The following is a 21,354-nucleotide window of genomic DNA, read 5'->3' on the forward strand; positions in this document are numbered from 1 at the left end:
ATTCTTAATTATAATTTAGTTTACTCCCCTTAGCTACGTTGGGAGCAAACATATCTGAAAGTACAGCATGCCTCCAGAAGGTTCCTTTCCTAGAACGCAGAGCTATCAAATTCTGCCAAACTGGCAGGGATCTGTCTCTGCTGGGCTTATAGGCATGGCCCAGGTCCTCATGCTCGAGCAGCAAGCAGTAAGCTGGCTGGGTTCGGATCCCTCTTCCCTTGCCTGTCTTTTTATGAGATGGGCTCTCGTGTGGCCAAGGCTGGGATGGAACTCTCCATAGGGATGAGGGCAGCCTTCATCTTTTATCCTCCTTGCCTCTGCCTGCCGAGTGCCGGGAGCAGAACAGAAAGCTTCAAAGATCCCCAAGCTAAATACTTTTCTGGTTAGATGTCCTGGGGTTGTTCCTAGCCAAGGTTACAACAAACAAAATAGCTGTGTTCCTTCTCCTTCTTTCTAAGACAGGGTTCCCCTGTGTAGCTCTGCTGTCTTGAAACTCATTCTGTAGAAGAGGGTGGCCTTGCACTCAGAGAGCTGCCGGCCTCTGTCTCCCAAGTGCAGGGATTAAAGGCTTGCGCCACCAATACCTACCTGCTTCGGTAGAGGTATTTAGATTTTGTTTTGGCATTCTAAGGTGTGGTCTCAGGTAGCCCAGGCTGGACTCACATTCTCCGTGCAGCAGAGGATGGTCTCAAACACATGATTTTCCTACTTCCACCTCCCAAAATCTGGGTTTACAGGCACAACTCGCCACACCTAGCTTTATAGAGTTTTAAGAGATGATTTAGGCACAGGTCTCCAAGTTTGAAACATTCCGTTCGGCAGAAAAGCTAGGTTTAGTGGTACACCTGTAGTATCAAAACTTCTGGGGGTGGGAACAGAGATGGGACTGAAATTCAAGCCCAACCTAGTTGACATGGCAAAACCCTATCTCTTAAAAAGTAGAGATATGGGGTACACCCTTTAGTCCCAGTACTCAGGAGGCAGAGGCAGAGAGGCAGAGGCAGAGAGGCAGAGAGGCAGAGGCAGAGGGGCAGAGGGGCAGAGGGGTAGAGGGGCAGAGAGGCAGAGAGAGGCAGAGAGGCAGAGGCAGACAGCTCTCTGTCAGCCGGGTCTACATAGTGAGGTCCAGGCCAACAAAACAACAGTGTATAATAAGTCTCTGTCTCTGTCTGTCTCTCTCTCTCTCTGTGTCTCTGTCTCTCTCTCTCTCTCTCTCACACACACACACACACACACACACACACAGAAACAGAACCGACCATACTAATGCACACCTGCTGTGCTAGTTTTTCTCAGGGTGAACAGATGAACAGATGTCATCCAGCAGTACCCCTCCCTCCCTGGAAAGCATTTTGTCTGCTGCTGTCTTGATATTGGCTGGCAAGCCCCACTGATCACGAACCACCTCCGCCAGCCTAGCAGCTACTCTGAGAGTCTCTGGGCCAGCGGAACCCCTTTGAAGTTCTGAGGGTGAATCGAGACACTGAATTAGATCATTCAGAATTGCACAGCCTGCATGGGCACTAGGGGAGACTCCAGGAAACTGAGGTTGGGCAGTTAGCATCTTGGGCTTCAAATGAATAGCCTGCTATGTACTGCCAATTCATTCTCGCCCATCCCCCGGCTTCCACAGCTAGATAATTGCAAATAAGTGGAAAAGGAGGAGACATTATCCCTAGGGTGCTGTCGGGGAGCCAGGAAAAAGTAAAGCCTGGGGTAGCCTGGGTAGTCCTGGAAGGTTTGTGCCTTTAGGATAGATAGGGCTGTGTTTAAGAACTGAACTCGAGCCAAGCCCTGACTGACAGAGTGGCTGTGGTGCTCAGGAGTGATATAGGGCATACTGGCACCAAGTTTGAAACTGAAAGGCTTAAGGGAGGGGCAGATAAGGTGAGTTAGAGAAAAGAATTGTGCATCGGCGTGGCCTCTATAGTGAGAGGCACGGCATTCTTCCCTGTTGCTGTGATAAGCATCAGGACTCAAAGCAATTCGGGGAGGAAAGGGTTGATTTCAGCTTACCAGTTACAGTCCATTATGGAGGAAAGCCAAGGTAGGAACCTGGCTGGAGGAAGTGATGCAGAGACTGGAGGATCAGTACCTGCTGATTTGTTCTCTCTGCCTCAAGCTCAGCTAGTGTTCTTTCAGCCCAGGAACACCTCCCACGGTGGTCCCAGCTCTGCTACATCAATTAACAATCAGGAAAATGTGGCCCCAGACACAGCCACAGGCCCATCTGATCTGGGTAGTTCTTCAGTTGAGACTCCCCCAGATTGACGCTGGGCTCAGCTGAATCTAACAGAGACAATGGGCGAATGTTTGTTCTAGCTTAGTAAGGCCTTAAATTCCAAGCCACGTTAGCCAGCTTTCCATTACTGTTAATATACACTAAACGATTAATTTATGAGGAGAAAAGAAAAAAAAATTTCAGACAGACCCTCACTATGCAACCCTGGCTGGCCTGGAACTCACAGAGATCTGCTTGCTTCTGCCACCTGACTGCTAGGATTAAAAGCATGAGGCACTGTGCCCATCAAGAAAATGTTTAGGGGGCTGGAGAGATGGTTCAGTGGTTAAGAGCACTGACTGCTCTCCCAGAGGTCCTGAGTTCAATTCCCAGCAACCACATGGTAATGGGGTCTGATGCCCTTTTCTGGTGTGTCTTAAGACAGCTGCAATGTATTCATATAAATAAAATAAATAAATAAATAAATCTAAAAAAAGAAAAAGAAAGAAAAAAGAAAATGTTTAAAAACTATTTCATTCACATATGTATATATTCATTCTATTTATCATGTATGTATCTGTGTGAGCATATGCACATACACGTGTACCAGTGCACATGTGTGTGCACGTATGGAGGCCAGAAAAGGGAATCAGATCTCCAACAGCTGGCATTATAGGAGTTTTCAATGTGCCCAATTTGCCACAGGAGTACTGGTCTCAGAACTCTGGACTTCATGATCTTGCAGCAAGCATTCCTAAAGGAGCAGTCGCCTCTCTGTTCCTGTTCTTTTATTGTTGTTGTTGTCTTGAGGCAGGGTCTTACGTAGATTAGGCTGGCCTCTAACTCGCTTAGTAGCCAAGGATGACTTTGACTTTCTGATCTTCCTGCCTCCATCTTCTAAATGATGGGATAACAGGCATGTACCACCTCTGCCTGATTCAAGCTTTCAGCCCATGGTTTCTTAGCTTTGTTGCTTTGGCTCTGTGTGGGGCAGTACATATAGTATGGACCACTTCCTGGTAGCCAGGAAAAAAGAAAGACCAGGGGTGGGTACCTGATCTCAACATCCCCTTTAAGGCCATGGCCACCATTTCATAATTTCCAGTCAGGCTGTACCTCTTAAAAATTCCACAATCCTGGGTATGGTGGCACTAAAAATACCCAGTACTCTGGAGGTAGAGGCAGACAGATCTCTGAATTTGAAGCCGCCAGGTGTGGGGTTACTAGTGAGTTCCAGGCCAGCCATGTAGTGAGACCCAGTCTCAAAGAAGGAGGAGGCAGAGGAGGCAGAGAAGGAGGAAGAAGGGGAGGAGGAAGAGGAGGAGAAAGAGGAAAAGCAGGGTGGTGGTGGTGGTGCATACCTTTAATCCCACAGACAGGCAGATCTCTGCATTCAAGGCTAGCCTGGCCTACAGAGTGAGTTCCAGGACAGCCAGGACTAAAGGGCTATACAGAGAAACCCTGTCTCAAAACACCACCAACACAAACACACAAGAAAAAGAAGAAAGAGAAGGAAAAGAAAGGAAAGGAAGGAAGAAAGGGGGAGAGAGAGAGAGAGAGAGAGAGAGAAAGAGAAAGTGCTCCACTTTCTTTCAACAGGCTGGAGACCGAGCCTTCAGCCACATCTTCAACAGACTTTTGGGGGACACTTACCTTGGTGGCCTTGGTCTTTGAAGATGAGATAATAGGGTCTCAGGAAAGGCTTCTGAGTAAGAACATTAAAAAGTGGTTTCAGGGGCTGGTGAGATGGCTCAGTGGGTAAGAGCACCCGACTGCTCTTCCAAAGGTCCAGAGTTCAAATCCCAGCAACCACATGGTAGCTCACAACCATCCGTAACGAGATCTGACTCCCTCTTCTGGAGTGTCTGAAGACAGCTACAGTGTACTTACATATAATCAATAAATAAATCTTTAAAAAAAAAAAAAAGTGGTTTCAGGCCAGGCCCACGTGGTGGCGCACGCCTTTAATCCCAGCACTCGGGAGGCAGAGGCAGGCGGATTTCTGAGTTCGAGGCCAGCCTGGTCTACAAAGTGAGTTCCAGGACAGCCAGGGCTATACAGAGAAACCCTGTCTCGAAAAAACAAAAACAAAGTGGTTTCAGGGCTGGTGAGATAGCTCAGTGGTTAAGAGCACTGGCTGCTCTTCCAGAGGTCCTAGGTTCAATTCCCAGCAACCACATGGTGGCTCACAACCATCTGTAATGGGATCTGATGTCCTCTTCTGGTGTGTCTGAGAATGGTGACAATGTACTCATATACATAAAATAAATAAGGAAATCTTAAAAAAAAAAAAAAAGTGGTTTCAAACCCCCATCCCATCCCCTTTGCAGACAGCATGGGCATAGACCACTCAACAAGGCTATCAGTGAGCAGAAGGAAAGAAACATCACAGAGGTCATGGCCCAGGATGTTGGGAAGCCCGCCAATGTGCCCGCTGCCGGGGCCCTGGCTGCCTCTGCTGCTGCTGGCTCTGTCCTTGCTGCAAGCAGAGGTGAAGAAAGGCAAGGCAGAGGCATCTGGGGAGTCAGATGAGGTCGTGGCATTTGGATGGTTTTGATTCAATTTCTGCTCCTGGGCAAATAGGGCCATTGAATGTATCATGAAAAAAAAATATTATGAAGTAAGGACAGTATAGTACCTGACTCCAGTTAATCTTTGAATTTTACAGGCTATGCAGATATGCAGATGGGAGTGTGACTGGGCTAGAGAGAACTGCAGTTAGTTTTCTGACAAAAGCAACTCATGGGAGGAAGTGTTAATTTTAGCTAATAAGGTTTTTTTTTTTTTTTTAAGCTTTATGTGTATGGTTTTGTTTTGTTTTTTTTTTTTTGGATATATATGTCTGTGCACTGTGTGCCTGCCTGGTGTTCTCAGGGGTCAGAAGAGGACTGGAGTTACAGGTGGTTTGTGAGCCATGGTGTGGGTGCTGGGGATTTAACTCAGGACGTCTGGAAGAGCAGTCAGTGCTCCTAACCACTGAAACACCTCTCCAGCCCATATTTGGCTCAGAGCTTTAAGGGCTATAATCCATAATAGTGGGGAAGGTGTGGTAGGTGTGTTAGCAGGAGCATGAGGTGGCTAGTCATGATGTATCCACAGTCAGGCAGGAGAAAGGGGGGGGGGAGAGAGAGAGAGAGAGAGAGAGAGAGAGAGAGAGAGAGTTGCTGGTGTTCAGTCCACAGCCCCAGTGCAAGGCAAGGTGGCATAGGTAGTGTTTTGGTTATGGTCTTACTGCTGTGAACAGATACCATGACCAAGGCAAGTCTTATAAAAAACAACATTTGAGTCGTCTTGGCGGAGGTTGTGGTGACGCCATCATGGGGGCTCCAGCGCTGCCCCCGACCTGGCAACTGTACCTCAAGAACTACCGTATCGCCACCTTCAAGAACTGGCCCTTCCTGGAGGACTGCGCCTGCACCCCAGAGCGGATGGCGGAGGCTGGCTTCATCCACTGCCCTACCGAGAACGAGCCTGACTTGGCCCAGTGTTTTTTCTGCTTTAAGGAATTGGAAGGCTGGGAACCCGATGACAACCCGATAGAGGAACATAGAAAGCACTCCCCTGGCTGTGCCTTCCTTACTGTCAAGAAGCAGATGGAAGAACTAACCGTCAGTGAATTCTTGAAACTGGACAGACAGAGAGCCAAGAACAAAATTGCTAAGGAGACCAACAACAAGCAAAAAGAGTTTGAAGAGACTGCAAAGACTACCCGCCAGTCAATTGAGCAGCTGGCTGCCTTATGCTGAGCCTTTGCTGAGATAACCTGGACCTGAGTGACATGCCACATCTAAGCCACGCGTCCCAGCTTTCCCAGCCCGGGCCTCCTAGCAGGATCTTAGAGAAGGAGACAGTGGTATTTTGAAACTGGATATCAAATATTTTTGGTTTTGCTTTAAAGTGGCTACCTCTCTCTGGTTTTGTGGCTTTGCTCTATTGTGACGTGGACTTAAGCAATGAGGAAGTGATGAAGGGACAGTGTTCTCTGACAGGACCTGCAGGGGTCGGGGTGCCTGTGCAAGGCCTTGGTTCTGGCTGTGATATTTCCATACAGGGCTGCATGGGTAAGTGTGGTTATATGTGTTTGTGCTGATAATTTTGTCCTGATGAGTTTTCCTACCACGGGGTAACGGAATAAAATCACTTGAAAGAGTGAAAAAAAAAAAAAAACCATTTACTTGGGGATGGCTTACAGTTTCAGAGGTTCAGTCCATTATCATCAAAGTGAGAGCATGGCAGCATCCAGGCAGGCATGGCACAGGCAGAGCTGAGAGTTCTATGTCTTCATCCAAAGGCTGCTAGTGGAAGACTGACTTCCAGGCAACTAGGGTGAGGATCTTATACCCACACCCACAGTGACACACCCATTCTAACCAGGTCACCCCTATTCCAACAAGGCCACACCTTCAGATGGTGCCACTCCCTGGTCCAAGGATATACAAACCATCACATTCCACTCCCTGGTCCCCCATAGTCTTGTTCAAAAACATGAGTCTATGGGGGCCATACTTAAACATAGCATAATGCAAAATGCATTTAGTCCAACTTTCAAAGTCCTCATAGTCTATAGCAGTCACAACAATGTTAAAAGTCCAAAGTTCAAGGTCTCTTCTGAGATTCATTCAACTTAATTAACTGTAATCCCCAAAGCAAGGCAGGAAACCAGCTGGGCAAACTCCAAACTCAGCATCTCCATGGCTGATGTCAAAGCGGTCTTCAGATCTCCACTCCTTTTTCACCTTTGTTGACTGCAACAAACTGTTTTCTCTTGGGCTGGTTCCACTCCCTGTTAGCAGCTTTCCTCAGCATGTATTCCATGGCTCTGGCATCTTTAACATCTTTGAGTCTCCAAGGCAATTTCAATGTTACAGCTTCTTGTTTCAGTGTCTGGGATTCCACTTGATCTTTTAGTCTCCTCCTAAGGGCTAGCATCACTTCTCCAGCTCTGCCCTCTGTAGCACTCTAAGCTCAGGTTGATCCACTCCACTATGGCTGCTGTTCTTGGTGATCATCCCATGGTACTGACATCTCCAATACACTGGGGTGTTCCACTCCAACTAGGCTTCACCAATAGCCTCTCATGGGCTCTCTTCATGGTGCCAAGCATCAAATCCTTTGCCTGACCCCTTCAGTCCTGGGCCATCAACTACAGCTGAGGCTACACCTTCTCCAGTGGCCTTCCATGACCTCTCACAGTGCCAAGCCTCAGCTGTTCTTCATGACACCTTCTTGCCTTCAAAACCAGTACCACCTGGGTGACTCTTACACATTACCAAGTCCAGCTGCAGCACAATGTACAACCTTGGCTATCTTTGGAACACAGCTTCTTTGTGCTCCCAGAAAACAACTCCCAGATTTCAACTCAGTGATGCTGGTCTCTTCTTATTCTTTGCTAATGTCTTAGCTCCAGCTAACCAGCATCAATTGTCCCAGTAGTTCCTTCCATTCTTAACTCTAGAGCCAGAGCCACATGGCTGAAGCTGCCAAGTTCTGCTGCTTACAGGATCTAGAACATGATCTGCTTGTACTATTACATTATCACTGGCTTTATGTTTTCTAAATCCTTCACCGCCTAATTGGCTATCCTGGTTCTTACTCTGTAGATTGACCTTGAATGCAGAGATCAGCATGCTTGCCTCATGGGATTAAAGGTGTGTACCACCACGCCTGGATCTAATTAAACTGGGTAGAATCTTGCCCCAAGGTCCCACTCCCTTAATCTGTTATCTCCTAGAACACAAGATTTTGCTCCATTTCACTTCCTGGTACTCCTTTAATACTCGAACCATATTTTTTATATTTTGCCTTTCTAAACTTGCTATGCTTGTTCAAACTTCTCTTTGTGAGACTTAACCAGAGAACAAAGTCTCTACTGGGCTTTTTTCAAACTTCCTTTGTCAATGCAATTAATCCAAGTCTCTTCACCTTAGCCTCAGGCAGACTTTTTAGACAAGGGTAAAAAGTAGCCACATTCTTCACCAAAATACCACAAAAAACAGTCTTTATGCCACATAATGAAATTCTTCTCCTTTGAAATCTCTTGGGCCAGGTCAACACAGTTCAAATTACTCCCAGCAACAAAGTCTTCCATATTCCTACTAGGATGACCCATTAAGCCCCATTTAAAGCATTCCACTGAGTTCCAAATCCAAAGTCCAAAAATCCACATTCTCTCAAATAAAAGCATGGTCAGGCCTATCACAGCAATACCCCACTCCCAGTACCAACTTCTGTTTTGGTTAGGGTCTTACTGCTGTGAACAGATACCATGACCAAGACAAGTCTTATAAAAAACAACATTTACTTGGGGATGGCTTACAGGTTCAGAGGTTTAGTCCATTATCATCAAAGTGAGAGCATGGCAGTATCCAGGCAGGCATGGCACAGGCAGAGCTGAGAGTTCTATGTCTTCATCCAAAGGCTGCTAGTGGAAGACTGACTTCCAGGCAACTAGGGTGAGGATCTTATACCCACACCCACAGTGACACACCCATTCCAACCAGGTCACCCCTATTCCAACAAGGCCACACCTTCAGATGGTGCCACTCCCTGGTCCAAGGATATACAAACCATACAGGTGGCATGACCTTTCCAGTAGGTCTTTACTGTCAATCGAACCTTTCTGGAAGGACTTCCACACCCACACCTGGATGTGTGTTTTCCACACTTACACCTGGATGTGTGTTTTCCATGGTGATTCTCTATGTTCAGTTAAGCTCACAAGAAAGATGAACTGCCACCAGGACTTATCACCTAGTGATAGTAAAGAGATCCAGTCTGCTTTCTCCCTCAGAAGCTTTTTAGGGGACTGGAAAGATGGCTCAGCAATTAATAGCACTTATTCCTGCAGGGGACCTGGGTTCAATCCCAAGCACCCACACGGCGGCTCACATCCATCTGTAACTCCATTTCCAGGAGATCTGACACCTTAGTGGATCTCTACAGGGATACAGGTGGTGCCCAAACATGCATTCAGGCAAAACATTCACATACATAAATAAAAGCAAACAAATCTGAAAACAACAACAACAACAATCCCCCTTTTTCACTCTTGATTGAACCCAGGACCTTCTTCTGTATACATTGCACATATGCTTGATCACTGGGCTATACCACCAGCTGCCTTCAAGACGAATTTCATTTCTCATTTCTGTTGGGGAGACAATGGGTCTTTGTGAGAGGGGTTTTTGCCTGCTTTTATGGAGAAAAGATAGGGTTGCTACAGTTGTAATAGTTAAGTCTCAGGAGTGTAAGGAGTACAGAACACTGAGTGAGTGCAGAGTCAGACAGTGCTGATCACTTATCTGCTGCACTCAGCCCCGCCCGCCTGCCTGCCTGCCCCCACTCTGCTACACATCAGAGAAAGACAAACTGTACTTTCCTGGCTCTTGTCTAGCTGTCTTCTACTCAGGTCATTGCTGACAATGTGTGTCACATTGCTTTGATATGTGTCACAAAGCTTTGATATGTGTGTGTGTGTGTGTATGTGTGTGTAATGTGTATGTATATATGTGTGTATATGTGTGTATATGTATATATATGTGTGTATGTATATGTGTGTGTATATATGTACGTGCATATATGAGTGTGTATATATGTGTGTATGTATGTATATGTGTGTGTATATGTGTATATATGTGTGTGTATATATATGTGTATATGTATGTATATATATGTGTGTGTATATTATGTGTGTGTGTATGTGTATGATATCCTTCCTGCTTCTGGATTCTGGTGGCATCTTTGGTAGCAGAGATAAATGACACTAAGAGTATTGTCTCTAGTGACAATGACATCAGTGGATCTGGGAGGTAGCTACAGGAGCAGGAACAAAGGCTTGAAAATATAGAAATTGGCTTCTGCCAACACAAGCCTTAGGGACCCTGTGCCTTTGAGCTTTGGGTAACTGCATAACTGCCTTCCTCCTTCACCCCAGGTCCACTGAGGTTTTGTATGTATGAACCTCTGAGTGGTCCTGAAGGAAGCAACATAAGGGAAGAATAATTCACTTGGCTCATGGTTTGAAGAAATACAGCCCACGATGGCTGTCTGAGTCTGTATCCTACTGCTGTGAAGAGGCACCATCACCATGGCAACTCCTTAAAAAGAAAGCATTTAACTGGGGCTTGCTTACAATTCAATGGTTGAGTCCATTATCACCATGTTGGGTAGCATGGTGACACACAGGCAGACATGGTGCTGGAGAAGTAGCTGAGAGTCCTACAACCATATCCACAAGCAACAGAGAGAATGACACTGGGCCTAATTTAGACTTTTGAAACCTCAAAGCCCACTACCAGTGAGCCATTTACTCCAACAAGGCCACTCCCCCTAATCCTTCCCATGTAGTGCCACTCCCAAATGACTAAACACTCAAATATATGAGCCTATAGGGACCACTCATTCAAACCACTACAATGGTGGTGGAAATCACCAAGGAAGTAGGTGGTGGGAGTTAGCCTTGGCTGGAGTCTAAACCTATAGGCCTGTTGCTCAGTAACTCAATTCCTTCCATTAGGCCCCAAGACTCTATAGCCTTCCAAAGCAGTTCCACCTGCTGGAGACCAAATGCTCATTAGTGTGAGCCTGTGGGGGACCATTAACATTCAGCCTGTAACCGTACTCTGAGACCCAGTTCATTATTGCTCTCTCTTTTTTTGAGACAGGGTCTCACAGTGTTGTCCTGGATGGTCTCAAAAACAAAACAAAACAAAACAAACAAAACAAAAAACAAACAAAAAACAAACAAACAAAAAAAAAACAAATCAGAGACATCTACTTGTCTCTGCCTCTGGAGTGCTGGGATCAAAGGCATGCTCTGCCACACCCTGCAGGTTTCCTTTCTTGAGTGTGTCCTGACTAATTCAGCACCCCTCCACTTCCTCTATTGGCCTTCTGGGACACCTTCCAGCATTTCCTCCCACCCAACAGTCTCCCTGGCTGAGTCACCCCCTTTTAAATGCTCCTCCGAATGTCCAAAGGTGTGCTGTGAGGGATTTTTCACTTGAGTTGTTTACAGTGATTTGAAAGGTCTAATCCTGAGCCAGTTGTGGTACCACACACCCAGGATTCCGGCTTCTGAATGCCCGGGGCAGGAGCGCTTCCAAGCATTGGAGGCTATTGTAGGCCACAAACAAGTGAATATTAGATCAGTGAGCGTCATATAGCAAGTCTCTGTCTTAGAAAATGAACTAGGACAGTGGCTGTAGCTCTGTTGGGATTGTGCCTGTCCAGCGTGCAGGAAGCCCTGTGTTTGATCCCTAGCATGACATTAACTGGAATAGACTGGATGTGGTGGTAAAGACCTGCTAGGCCAGCACTGGGTGGTGGAGGGAGGAGTCAAGATGATCCGAAATTCAAGATCATCCTCAGCTACAGAGTGAGTCGGAGGCTAGCCTGGGCAACATGTAACCCTACCATGACTGTGATACGAGGCTTGCCTAGACCCTCGGTTACAACACCAGCATTGCTAAACAAATCATTGAAAACATTTAAAAAAAAAAAAAAGGATGAGTGTGGTAGTAGCACGCCCAGAATCCTAGAACTTGGGAGGTGAAAGCCGGAAGATCTGGAGTTCAAGGATTTTTTTGGCTATGCAGCAAATTCAAGACCATCCTGGCCTACATAAGAGCTTGTTAAAAATAAATAAATAAATAAATAAATAAGATGCTTATATCATTTATAACCAGCTTCTTAGAAATGATTTATTTTTTAATGATTTATTTTATGATTATGTGAGTGGGGAGGGGGAGGGGTTTGAACACATGATTGCTGCTGGAGGCCAGAAGATGGTTTTAGATCCCCTGCTGCTAGAGATCCAGGCTCTTCCCCAACGCGGAGGCTAGGAACTGACCTTGGCTCCTCTGAGAGAGCCCTGCATGCTCCTCACTGCCAAGCCAGCTCTCCAGCTGCCTTTTCGCCGTAGTCTTTCCAAACCCTTTTGCAGTGTCTTTAAAGGGTCTTAGTAACATTAGTAATGGTTTCTTAATTCAAGTGACATTTTTCTATTATTATTACCATGGTTTGAGGAGACTGGATCTTCCTATGGAGTTCTGGTTGTCTTGGAACTGGCTATGTAGACCAGGCTGGCCTTGAATTTAGAGAGATTCACCTGCCTTTGTTTCCCAGGTGCTGCCTTGAAAGGTGTGAGCCACCCCTGGCTCCACGGGGACTTTTAAACTGTTTCTGTCACTGGTTTTGTTTAATACCAGTCCTGAATCCTAGGGCTGCACTCTTTCACAGCCTTTGCTTGGTGTGGCAGTGCCAGGGTTAGGCTGAGCTCCTTGGAGGATGCAGTCTAGAGTAAGCAGGCTGGCTTCCAAAGCCAACACTCCCAAGAAAGGTTTTTTAGTGAAATATCAGTTTACCTTGAATATTTGCCTGATCCTGTAAACAGTCTTTGTTTTCTTCTCCCGAAACAAGGGCCTTCTTTTTCATGATCTCTTCACCCTTTCACCGTAGCAAGTGTCAAGGTCGTACTGGCTCTCCTCGCAGGAAATAAGATTGTTTGTTCTGAGCCAAGTACGGGTGAACATGGATTCAAGTTATCCTGGAAGACCTTTACCATCAAAAGAATTAAGCTTCTGTCGTCAGGCATCAGAATACTTGCAAAATACATAGGAGGGGTCATGAGGTAGGAGGCTACAGGAGGATGAAGACATCCTTAGGATTTCAGTGTTGTCCTTAAGCACATTTTAGCTGCAGGCTAAACCAAGGGAGGTAGGCTGGTGGAGTTAAGAGAGTGCTGGGTCAGCCAGAAAAGTTGATAGCAAAGCGCTGATAAAAGGAGCAGAGGGGACTGGGGATGTAGCTCACTTGGCATAGCGCTCGCCCAGCATTTGTGAAGCCCTGCGTTTGACTCCTAGCATTAAATAAACTTTGCATGGTTGTACATGCCAGAACCGCAGCCCTTAGGATGGGGAAGCAGAGAGATCAGACACTCAAGGTCATTGATGGTTACAGAGTGAGTTTGAAGCCATCCTGGGCCACATAAATCCTGTCTAAGCCATCTTACCAGCCCAAGAACACTTTAGTCATTCCTATCAAATAAAATATTAAAGTAGGTGTTGAGAATCAAAAGGGAATTCTCCAGGAAAGTTTTATTGACACTCGTGTGGGATTAAATATAGTTAGAAGGTCTTGGAGGAAGCCCTCCCAAGCAAGGCCCCACAATTACATTGATTCCTGGAATTCCAGAGCAGTTGACTCTGGGCATTTTGAATTAAATTCTGCTACTTCTGTCTCCCAGACCCATTTTCAGCCAAAGTTTCTCCTGATTGCAGGTAGTATCACAAAATAAAATAAAAATAAGTTCTGTTGCTCCAGCCTTGACCTCTAACATGAAAGAAAAACGGTTTAGGCTTCATTTTTTTTTTTCCTATGCATTTGCAAGTTGAGGTACTGTAATTTACCCAACACAAATTCCAGAGCCAGATGGCGATCTTCTCCAAACACTTCCTCCTTCCTCAGTCCCATTTTCAAGGAAGTGATGGAGGAAATGAGCAGGGACAAACCTGGAGGGGCGGCAAGAATACATGAACAGGGCTGGAGAAATGGCTCAGCGGTTAAGAGCACTGGCTCTTCCTTCTTACAGAGGCCCTGTGTTCAATTCTGAGCCACATGGTGACTCACAACCATTTGTAACAAGATGTGGTGTGTCCGAGGAGAACCACAATGTACTCATGTACATAAAATAAATCTCTGCCCCCCACACTCTGTTCTACAGCCAAAGGAGTTCTGGTGACCAACAGCTATCTCTGGTCAGTTCACCTCGAAGCATAGCTGGCATAGGACAGGGTGAACCTCTTTTTTCTGTTTACCAGCCTTCCGCCAGGGTAGGTTCTTTGGAAACTTTGTGGCCAGCTGAACCTGCCGCTCCACTCTGGTTTAACCCTCGAAAGGCAAGCCTTACTGTTCTGTCTTCCCTCAGGTCCTCCAGCATTCAGCTGTATTGTCTCTTGCTGTTGCTTGGCTGCTCCAGTGTTTGCCATTGCACCCATGGACACCCTACTGTGTGCCAAGCAAGTGCCCTCTAGAAATGTATCCTCCTCCGGGAAGCATCTCTTCTTGCCTGGCAGACATCCTAGACCCCTTTAGAGGTTTCCACTGCAGTTCTCTGTGCGGCCCGCTTCTCAGATGCTCGAGTTTGGGGGCTCGGGGCTGGAGGGCGGCTGGGAGAAGAAGCTGCAGCTAAACACTCCTAGCGTGAAGCCCATTGACGTTTGAATTCTGTCTGGGACCCAGGTAGACACTCTGTGTCTTGCCCTTAGTCCTTCACTGAGGGATTTTTGGGAAGTAGGATGGTTAAGAACCTGGGCTTTGGAGCAGGTGGTGGTGGTGCACGCACACCTCTCATCCCAGCATTCAGGAGGCAGGTGAGTTCGAAGCCTGCCTGGGCTACAGAGTGATTTCCAGGTCAGTCAAGGCTACAGGGAGAAACCCTGTCTCAAAAACCAAAAAGAAGGAGAAGGATGAAGAGGAGGAGGGGGGAAAGAGAAGGGGGGAGGGGAAGAGGAGGAGAAAAAGATATGGGTTTGGAGTCAGGTGTTTCTAAGTTCTTGTCTTGGGTGAGTCATTTACTAGCTAGGCGATCCTGGACAATTGATTCAGTCTCTGGGCTTTGATGTCCAGTCCTCCTTTTTTTCCCCTCCTTTTCTCCCTCCCTTCCCCCCTCCTCTCTCTCTCTTCGTCTCTTTTTGATACAATAGCTCATTATGTCATCCTAGACGTGAACTCCCATCCTCCTGCCTCGGCTTCTACCTCCTGTGTGCTGGGGTTACATGCACACATTGCCATACGTGGCTTGGATCTAGAACTTTCGCAGATGTAAAAATGGCATAATAACCCTGAGCAGGGTGGAGGGGAGGCACTGTATTCAACACTCACTCGTTAAGCTAAAACCTGAATGCGATAAAACAGGTCTACACTGTTAGGTGATCTGGGAAGGATTGGGGATAGAGGATACTGGGGAGAGGGTTTAGGGAGGAGCTGCCTTGTAAAAAGAGCTGAAGGGAGAGGGGGGACGATTAGATGAGATGAAGCCCAGCACCGTGCTCAGCTAAGGTCAGAGATGGTGGCAAGCGCTATTGTTACCACCAGCTACACACAGCTGCTGGCACTGAGACTTCCCATGTGTCCTGAGTATGTCCTTCATCTAGCTTGTTAGTTGACCTGCTCAACTCCATGACTTTCACCTCTGTGCTGCCTGAGGTACCCTTCTGGAAAGCCACACCCTGGGCCTTGCATTGCTTAGAACGCTACCATTTCTTAAACCATCCATTCAGGCATCTCACAGGGATCACTCCTACAGCCGTTCTTTAGAGTTATTAGAAACACCAGCACTCACCCTCGCCTAGCTGTCGCCTCCCTTGCTCTGCACTATCTCCAGGGTGAGCTCCTTCTCTGCCTAACAAGTCCTGGCCTTGTCTTTGGTGATTTGGGTGATTGCCCTTCCTCCTCCTCCTCCTCGTCCTCGTCCTTTTCATTGCCCTCCTTCTCCTTGTTTCCTCTTCCTCCTCCTTCTTTTGTCTGTTTTTTTTTTTGAGACAAGCTGTCTCTCTGGAACTCCCTCTGTAGACCAGGCTGGCTTCTTAAACTCACAGAGATCCACCTGCCTCTGCCTCCCAGTGCTGGGGTCAAAGGTGTGAGCCATCACCGCCTGGCTTCTGATTGCCCTTCTTTAGCCCTTTAGATGAGCCTGTGTTTGATGATATCACAAGGCCAAGGTCTGCCTCTCGGTGGCTCCTCCGTGTATTGGCTGTGTCAGTTTCTACGGTATAACAAAAACACCTGAGAGCCACACAGGAGGAAAGCTGTGTTTTCCCTCACGGTTTCCGAGGTTTCAAACCACATTCTGCCGGCTTCGCTGCTTTCAGACCTGTGACCTGATACAATCATGGAGGGAGGACGTGACAGAGGAATGACACTCACCTCCTGACAGGCAGGAAACAGCCAGCTAGCAAGGGACTGGGGACAAGGCATGTCCCTAGGGAGCCCATCCTGAATAGTCCATGAAGCTATTTGTCATTGGATTGGCTGGTGGCAGCTATACCTTCCATTCAGTGGCCTTTCAGGAATATTTTTATATCCAAACCAGAATGGAACACCTTGGAAACAGTTGTAGGGTTCTCCTTTCATATTCTTATTCATTGAACACATATACAATATATTTCATTTTTTTGCACACATATACAATATATATTGACCATATCGTCAATCTCCCTTTCTAGCTGCCCCCCAAAATGCTCATCTTTCTTTTTTCTTTTTTTGGGGGGGGTTTCAAGATGGGGTTTCTCTGTGTAGACCAGGCTGGCCTCGAACTCAGAAATCTGCCTGCCTCTGCCTCCCAAGTGCTGGGATTAAAGGCGTGCGCCACCATACCTGGCAACACTCATCTTTCTCACTTCCCTTACAACTGCATATCTCCCTTTCTATATTTCTGTATTTAATCCACAGAGTCCTATTGGTGCTACTCATGTGTGCCTGGGTGTGGGGACCTACCAATGGCCTAAGGAAAAGTGACTCTCCTCCAGCAGCTACCAATTGGCCATAGCACCTCGGTGAGGGCTGGGCCCTCTGGAGCCTCCTCCCTTCCATGCTGTCCAGGTCTTCCATATATAACCACAGCTGCCTAGAGTTCGTGTTGGCAGCAGCCTGGTCAAGTCCAGAGGACAGCGGTCCACAATGTTCTTCCCTATCCTTCTGCTCTTATGTTCGATCTGCAACACTCCCCCATCCCTTCTGAGATGCTTCCCGAACCTTGGAGGGTGAGTTGTCCTCCTCCTCTTCCTCTTCTTCCTCCTCCTCTCCCTCTTCCTCCTCCTCCTCTTCCTCCTCCTCCTCCTCTTCCCCTCCCTTCCTTCTTTTTAAGATGGAGTCTGGATAAGCAGCTTTGGAACTTGTGATCCTCCTGCCTCAGCCTCCCAAGTGTGATTAAAGATGTGAATCAGCATGCTGAACTTTGTAGATTTGTTTGTTTGTTTTAAGGTTTATTTTTATTTTGTGGCTGGAGAGGCGGCTCAGCTGTTAAGAGCACACTGGCTGCTCTTTCAGAGGACCTAGGTTCAGTTCCCAGCAACCACACAACGGCTCACACTTTTCTGTAACTTTAGTTCCAGGGTTCTGACACCTTCTCACTGATGTACATACAGGCGAACCATCAATGAACATAGCATAAAAATAACTTTAAAAAATATTGTGCTGGGCAGTGGTGGTACACACCTTCAATCCCAGCACTTGGGAGGCAGACGCAGGTAGATTTCGGAGTTCAAGGTCAGCCTGGTCTACAGGGCTACACAGAGAAACCCTGACTTGAAAAACCAAAAAAAAAAAAAATATATATATATATATTTTTTTTTCCTTTTCAAAATGATGTATTATGTATATGTAGGGACCGGTGAGATGGCTGAGTGGGTACTTGCCACAAAAGCCTGTATAAGGAGTCCAGTCCTCAGGACCGTGTAAGATGGAAGGAGAGAGCCAACTTCACAGAGTTGTTTTATGGTCTCCTTGTTGTTTTGCTACCTGTACCCCGAGATAATACAGTGATGGTAAATTAATTTGCAAAATTGTGTTGATTTATGTATCTGTTTATGGTACATGCGAATGAGTGGAGGTACCTATAGAAGCGAATGCCAGACACCCTGGAACTTTCCTTTCTAAAACTTTTTATTGATTCTTTGTGAGTTTCATTATCATGCACTCCAGTTCCACGCATCTCTCTATCCCCTCATATCTATTCTGTAAACTAGCAACAACCCCCCAAAACACACACAAGTAAAACCACAAAGCATAGAAAACCATCATGGAAGCTGTAGTATGTCAGGTGTGTCCCACAGTGTATCCCTCTGTCCACCCATCTTCACTTGAAAATGTTCCTTGCGCCGGGCGGTGGTGGCACATGCCTTTAATCCCAGCACTCGGGAAGCAGAGGCAGGCGGATTTCTGAGTTCGAGGCCAGTCTGGTCTACAAGGTGAGTTCCAGAACAGCAGGGCTACACAGAGAAACCCTGTCTCGAAAAACCAAAACCAAAACAAAACAAAACAAAACAAAAACCCAACAACAACAAAAAAACCAAACAAACAAAAACAAAAAAACAAAAAAAGAGAAAATGTTCCCTGCAATGAGTCTGGTTCAAGTTCTCTGGCTTCTATGTAACCACCAATACTGGATCTTCACCAGGACTCCTCCTGGTTATCCTGTTGTTGCCCTGTGTCATGGGGATCTTGCAGCTTTAATAGACAGGACCTGCCCTTTCACAAGTCCCCATTAACAGATGAGACAGATTTGGGGATGGGCCAACTCAGTGCCCTGGATGGATCTGGGCCTGGCTGGTGGCTGAGCTGGCCAGCCTCCTGACTCTCCCTTATCCATACAACCAGTGCGAGCTCTCCAGCACAGCTCCAGCTAGGCCACTCCTGCATTGGCAGGAGGCAGGGTCAGCCAGGTCTCATTCTCTTAGGCCAGCTTACCTGTCCTCCATGTCTCCAGAGCCAGCTCCACTATACCATTCAGTCAAGGTGTGGGGCCACTTTCCCAAGTGCTGCAGCCTTTGAAGGGCTGGGCCAGCTCACCAGCTCTCATGACCCCAGGGCCAGCTGTCCGACTGCCACAGGTGGTGGGCATGGGGGCATCACCCTATCCCCATGTCACCTCATGGCAGACAATGGAGGAGCCAGCTCTCCCAAGTTCTTTTTTTTTTCTCCCAAGTTCTTACCCTTGGAATAGCCTCATCTGCGCCTCACCACCACGGTTAGCTCTACTGTCCGGGCCAGGAGCAGGGACCACTTGCTCTAGGAATAGCTCTCCTATGTTCATGGCTCTGAGGGCAGCTTTCCAGACTGATGGAGGTGGTGTGGGGTGGGGGTAGGTGGATGGGTGGTAGGGGTAGGTGGGGCATCACCTTTGCACTCATGCTACCCTGCAGCACAGAGCCGCAAGAGCTCTTAACTGCTGAGCCATCTCTCCAGCCCCTGGTGTATGAACGTCAAGGAAATACATTGTGAACAATAACAACATCTTTCATTCCAGGCATAAATTGCATTATTTGTCCTTACCCCATGTATCAAGTTCTCGGAGAGGAAAACATAAACAGATATTAATGGTGGTACAGATATTAATCATCAACCAGCTATCGGTTGAGCTGTGTGCTTGGGTTCCTGGGCTGGAGACAATCGCTTTCAGTCATTGTAACATGCTTGAATTAATCCTGATGACGCCGGCTTTCATTTCAGGTCTCCTCTTGGCCTGAACACCCTCCGTATCAAGTCTCCTGATGCAAGTGGAAACCAGGGCTATGAGAGGAGCTGGTTGAGAGGTTAATATGACCCAAATCACAGGAGCAGAAGAGACTGCAGATTTCCATGAGAGCATCACCATAGAAACAGCAACCTCAAGGAGGGGCAAGGCCTGAGTCCTTAGGCCTGGGAGAACCAACAGTGGGCTCTGTGAGAGAGAATGCCCTTCCCTCCAGCTTAGGGGAAGATGGAGAGGTCACTGCATCTTCTCTCTGGGCAGTCTTCATGCTGCTCTTGTCTTAGGGAGAAACTGAAGTCCTGGGGGTCCTAGCTTTGGAGTCTAGCCTCCTCTTATATTTAATAAATAGGAAGATGGGGCCCAGAGTGCTGAAATAACCAGCCGAAAATTCCTGACTGTTTTTTAAAAAATAAATTTTTGCTAGGTGTGGTGGTGCATGTCTTTAATCCCAGCACTGGGGAGGCAGAGGCAGAGGTAGGTGGATCTCTGTGAGTTCAAAGCCAGCCTGGTGTACAGAGCTAATTCCAGGAGAGCCAAGGCTTTACAAAGAAACCCTATCTTGTAAAAAAAAAAAAAATTACTTTATTTTTAAAGTTTGTATGTACGTACTTTTTGTCTGCCTGCATATCTGTGCACCTTGGTAGCCAGAAGCGGTCATCAGATCTGCAGTACAAATCACTGTTACCCAACATATGGGTTCTGGACCTCTGGAAGAAAAGCCAGGGCTCTTAACCTATGAGCCAACCCTTCAGCTCCTTTTTTTTTTTTTTTTTTCTTGTCTTATTCAATTTTCAGTTTTTCAATTGGAGGTAAGGGTTCATGTATCCCACACTGGTCTCAAATTCTTCTTGTAGCCAAGAACGACCGACCTTGCACTCCTGATTCTTCTGACTCCACCTCCCAAAGGCCTGAGCCAGTCCTTCCATCTGGCTTATGTGGTACTGGGGATGATCCCTGGGCTTCACGCATGCTAGGCAAACTCGCTGCCCACTGAGTGACATTACCAACCATTAACTTGTTTTGTTCTTTTGTTTTTTTGTTCGTTCGTTCATTTGTTTGTTTGTTTGTTTTCCTGACTTGTATCAAGGACACAAAATCCTCTTTGCATTTTGCAAAGAGAGACTTTAAGCAATCAGGCCAAGCTCAGGCAACCCAAACAAAACCTGTGGAGTCTGTCCCCATTCTCCTCTGGGAAATCTCAAGACACCTCCCCCCGCCCCCCACACCCCACGCCACCCTCCACGATCACTGCACAGAGTGCATGTGCAAGCCTGATCCTGCAATCCTGATCCTGCACACCACTCCATTTGGCATGGAATGTTCTAGTTACAAGCCAATGTGCCCTGGCTGGAAGTTCTCTGCTCTCTCTCTCTGGAAGGGTGGCGTCTTGCGTTTCATAGCTGTTGCCAGGATGTGTTAGATTCTGGCAGCTCGAGGAAGCAAAAGGTTAGAAATAAAATCAAAGCATGCCAAAGGAACGGCGTGGTGAAAATGCAAGGCAGAAGAGACTTCATTTAAATAGAAAGTGCTGTTGATCATCATATGTGGAAACCCAAACCGGCCATGGCGTCTACAGAGACAAGTTAATGAGTCAGAAAAATGGCTTCTCAAAGACTTTCCCAGGCCCAGCTGAAGGGACACTGGAAAAATAAAGGTGCAGATTTTTGGATCTGTATCAACAAAAAATAATTCCTTTTTTTCTAGGTAGATAGTCCCCCCCTCCCCCAATTCTTATTTTCAGTTGCGTTTTTATTTTTAGCGTTACTTACAGAACACTCTGGACTTTCTGAGCATGTAGGCCTTTTACCAAATGAATATTCAAAGAACATGGGTGGGATGGGAGAAAAAACAAGCTTTGAGGTTTAGTCTCCACTCATCTCTC

At 46.8% G+C, this 21,354-nt stretch overlaps 1 protein-coding gene across 1 annotated transcript; it reads left to right on the forward strand.

The window, feature by feature from the left end:
* The first annotated feature begins 5,521 nt into the window (after nt 1-5,521).
* Nucleotides 5,522-6,362, forward strand: LOC147004196 (baculoviral IAP repeat-containing protein 5). Its single transcript, XM_085838387.1, has one exon. The coding sequence runs from the start codon at nt 5,539-5,541 to the stop codon at nt 5,965-5,967; it is 429 nt and encodes a 142-aa protein (XP_085694513.1). The 5' UTR covers nt 5,522-5,538; the 3' UTR covers nt 5,968-6,362.
* The last annotated feature ends 14,992 nt before the right edge of the window (nt 6,363-21,354 follow it).

This window comes from Mus caroli, unplaced genomic scaffold (assembly GCF_978045245.1).
Source record: "Mus caroli unplaced genomic scaffold, Mus_caroli_1 scaffold_6, whole genome shotgun sequence".
In the NCBI taxonomy this organism is placed as follows: domain Eukaryota; kingdom Metazoa; phylum Chordata; class Mammalia; order Rodentia; family Muridae; genus Mus; species Mus caroli.

What these genes read in the sequence shown, in the direction of transcription:
- LOC147004196 (XM_085838387.1), top strand. Translation starts at nt 5,539, where the DNA reads ATGGGGGCTCCAGCGCTGCCCCCGACCTGGCAACTGTACCTCAAGAAC.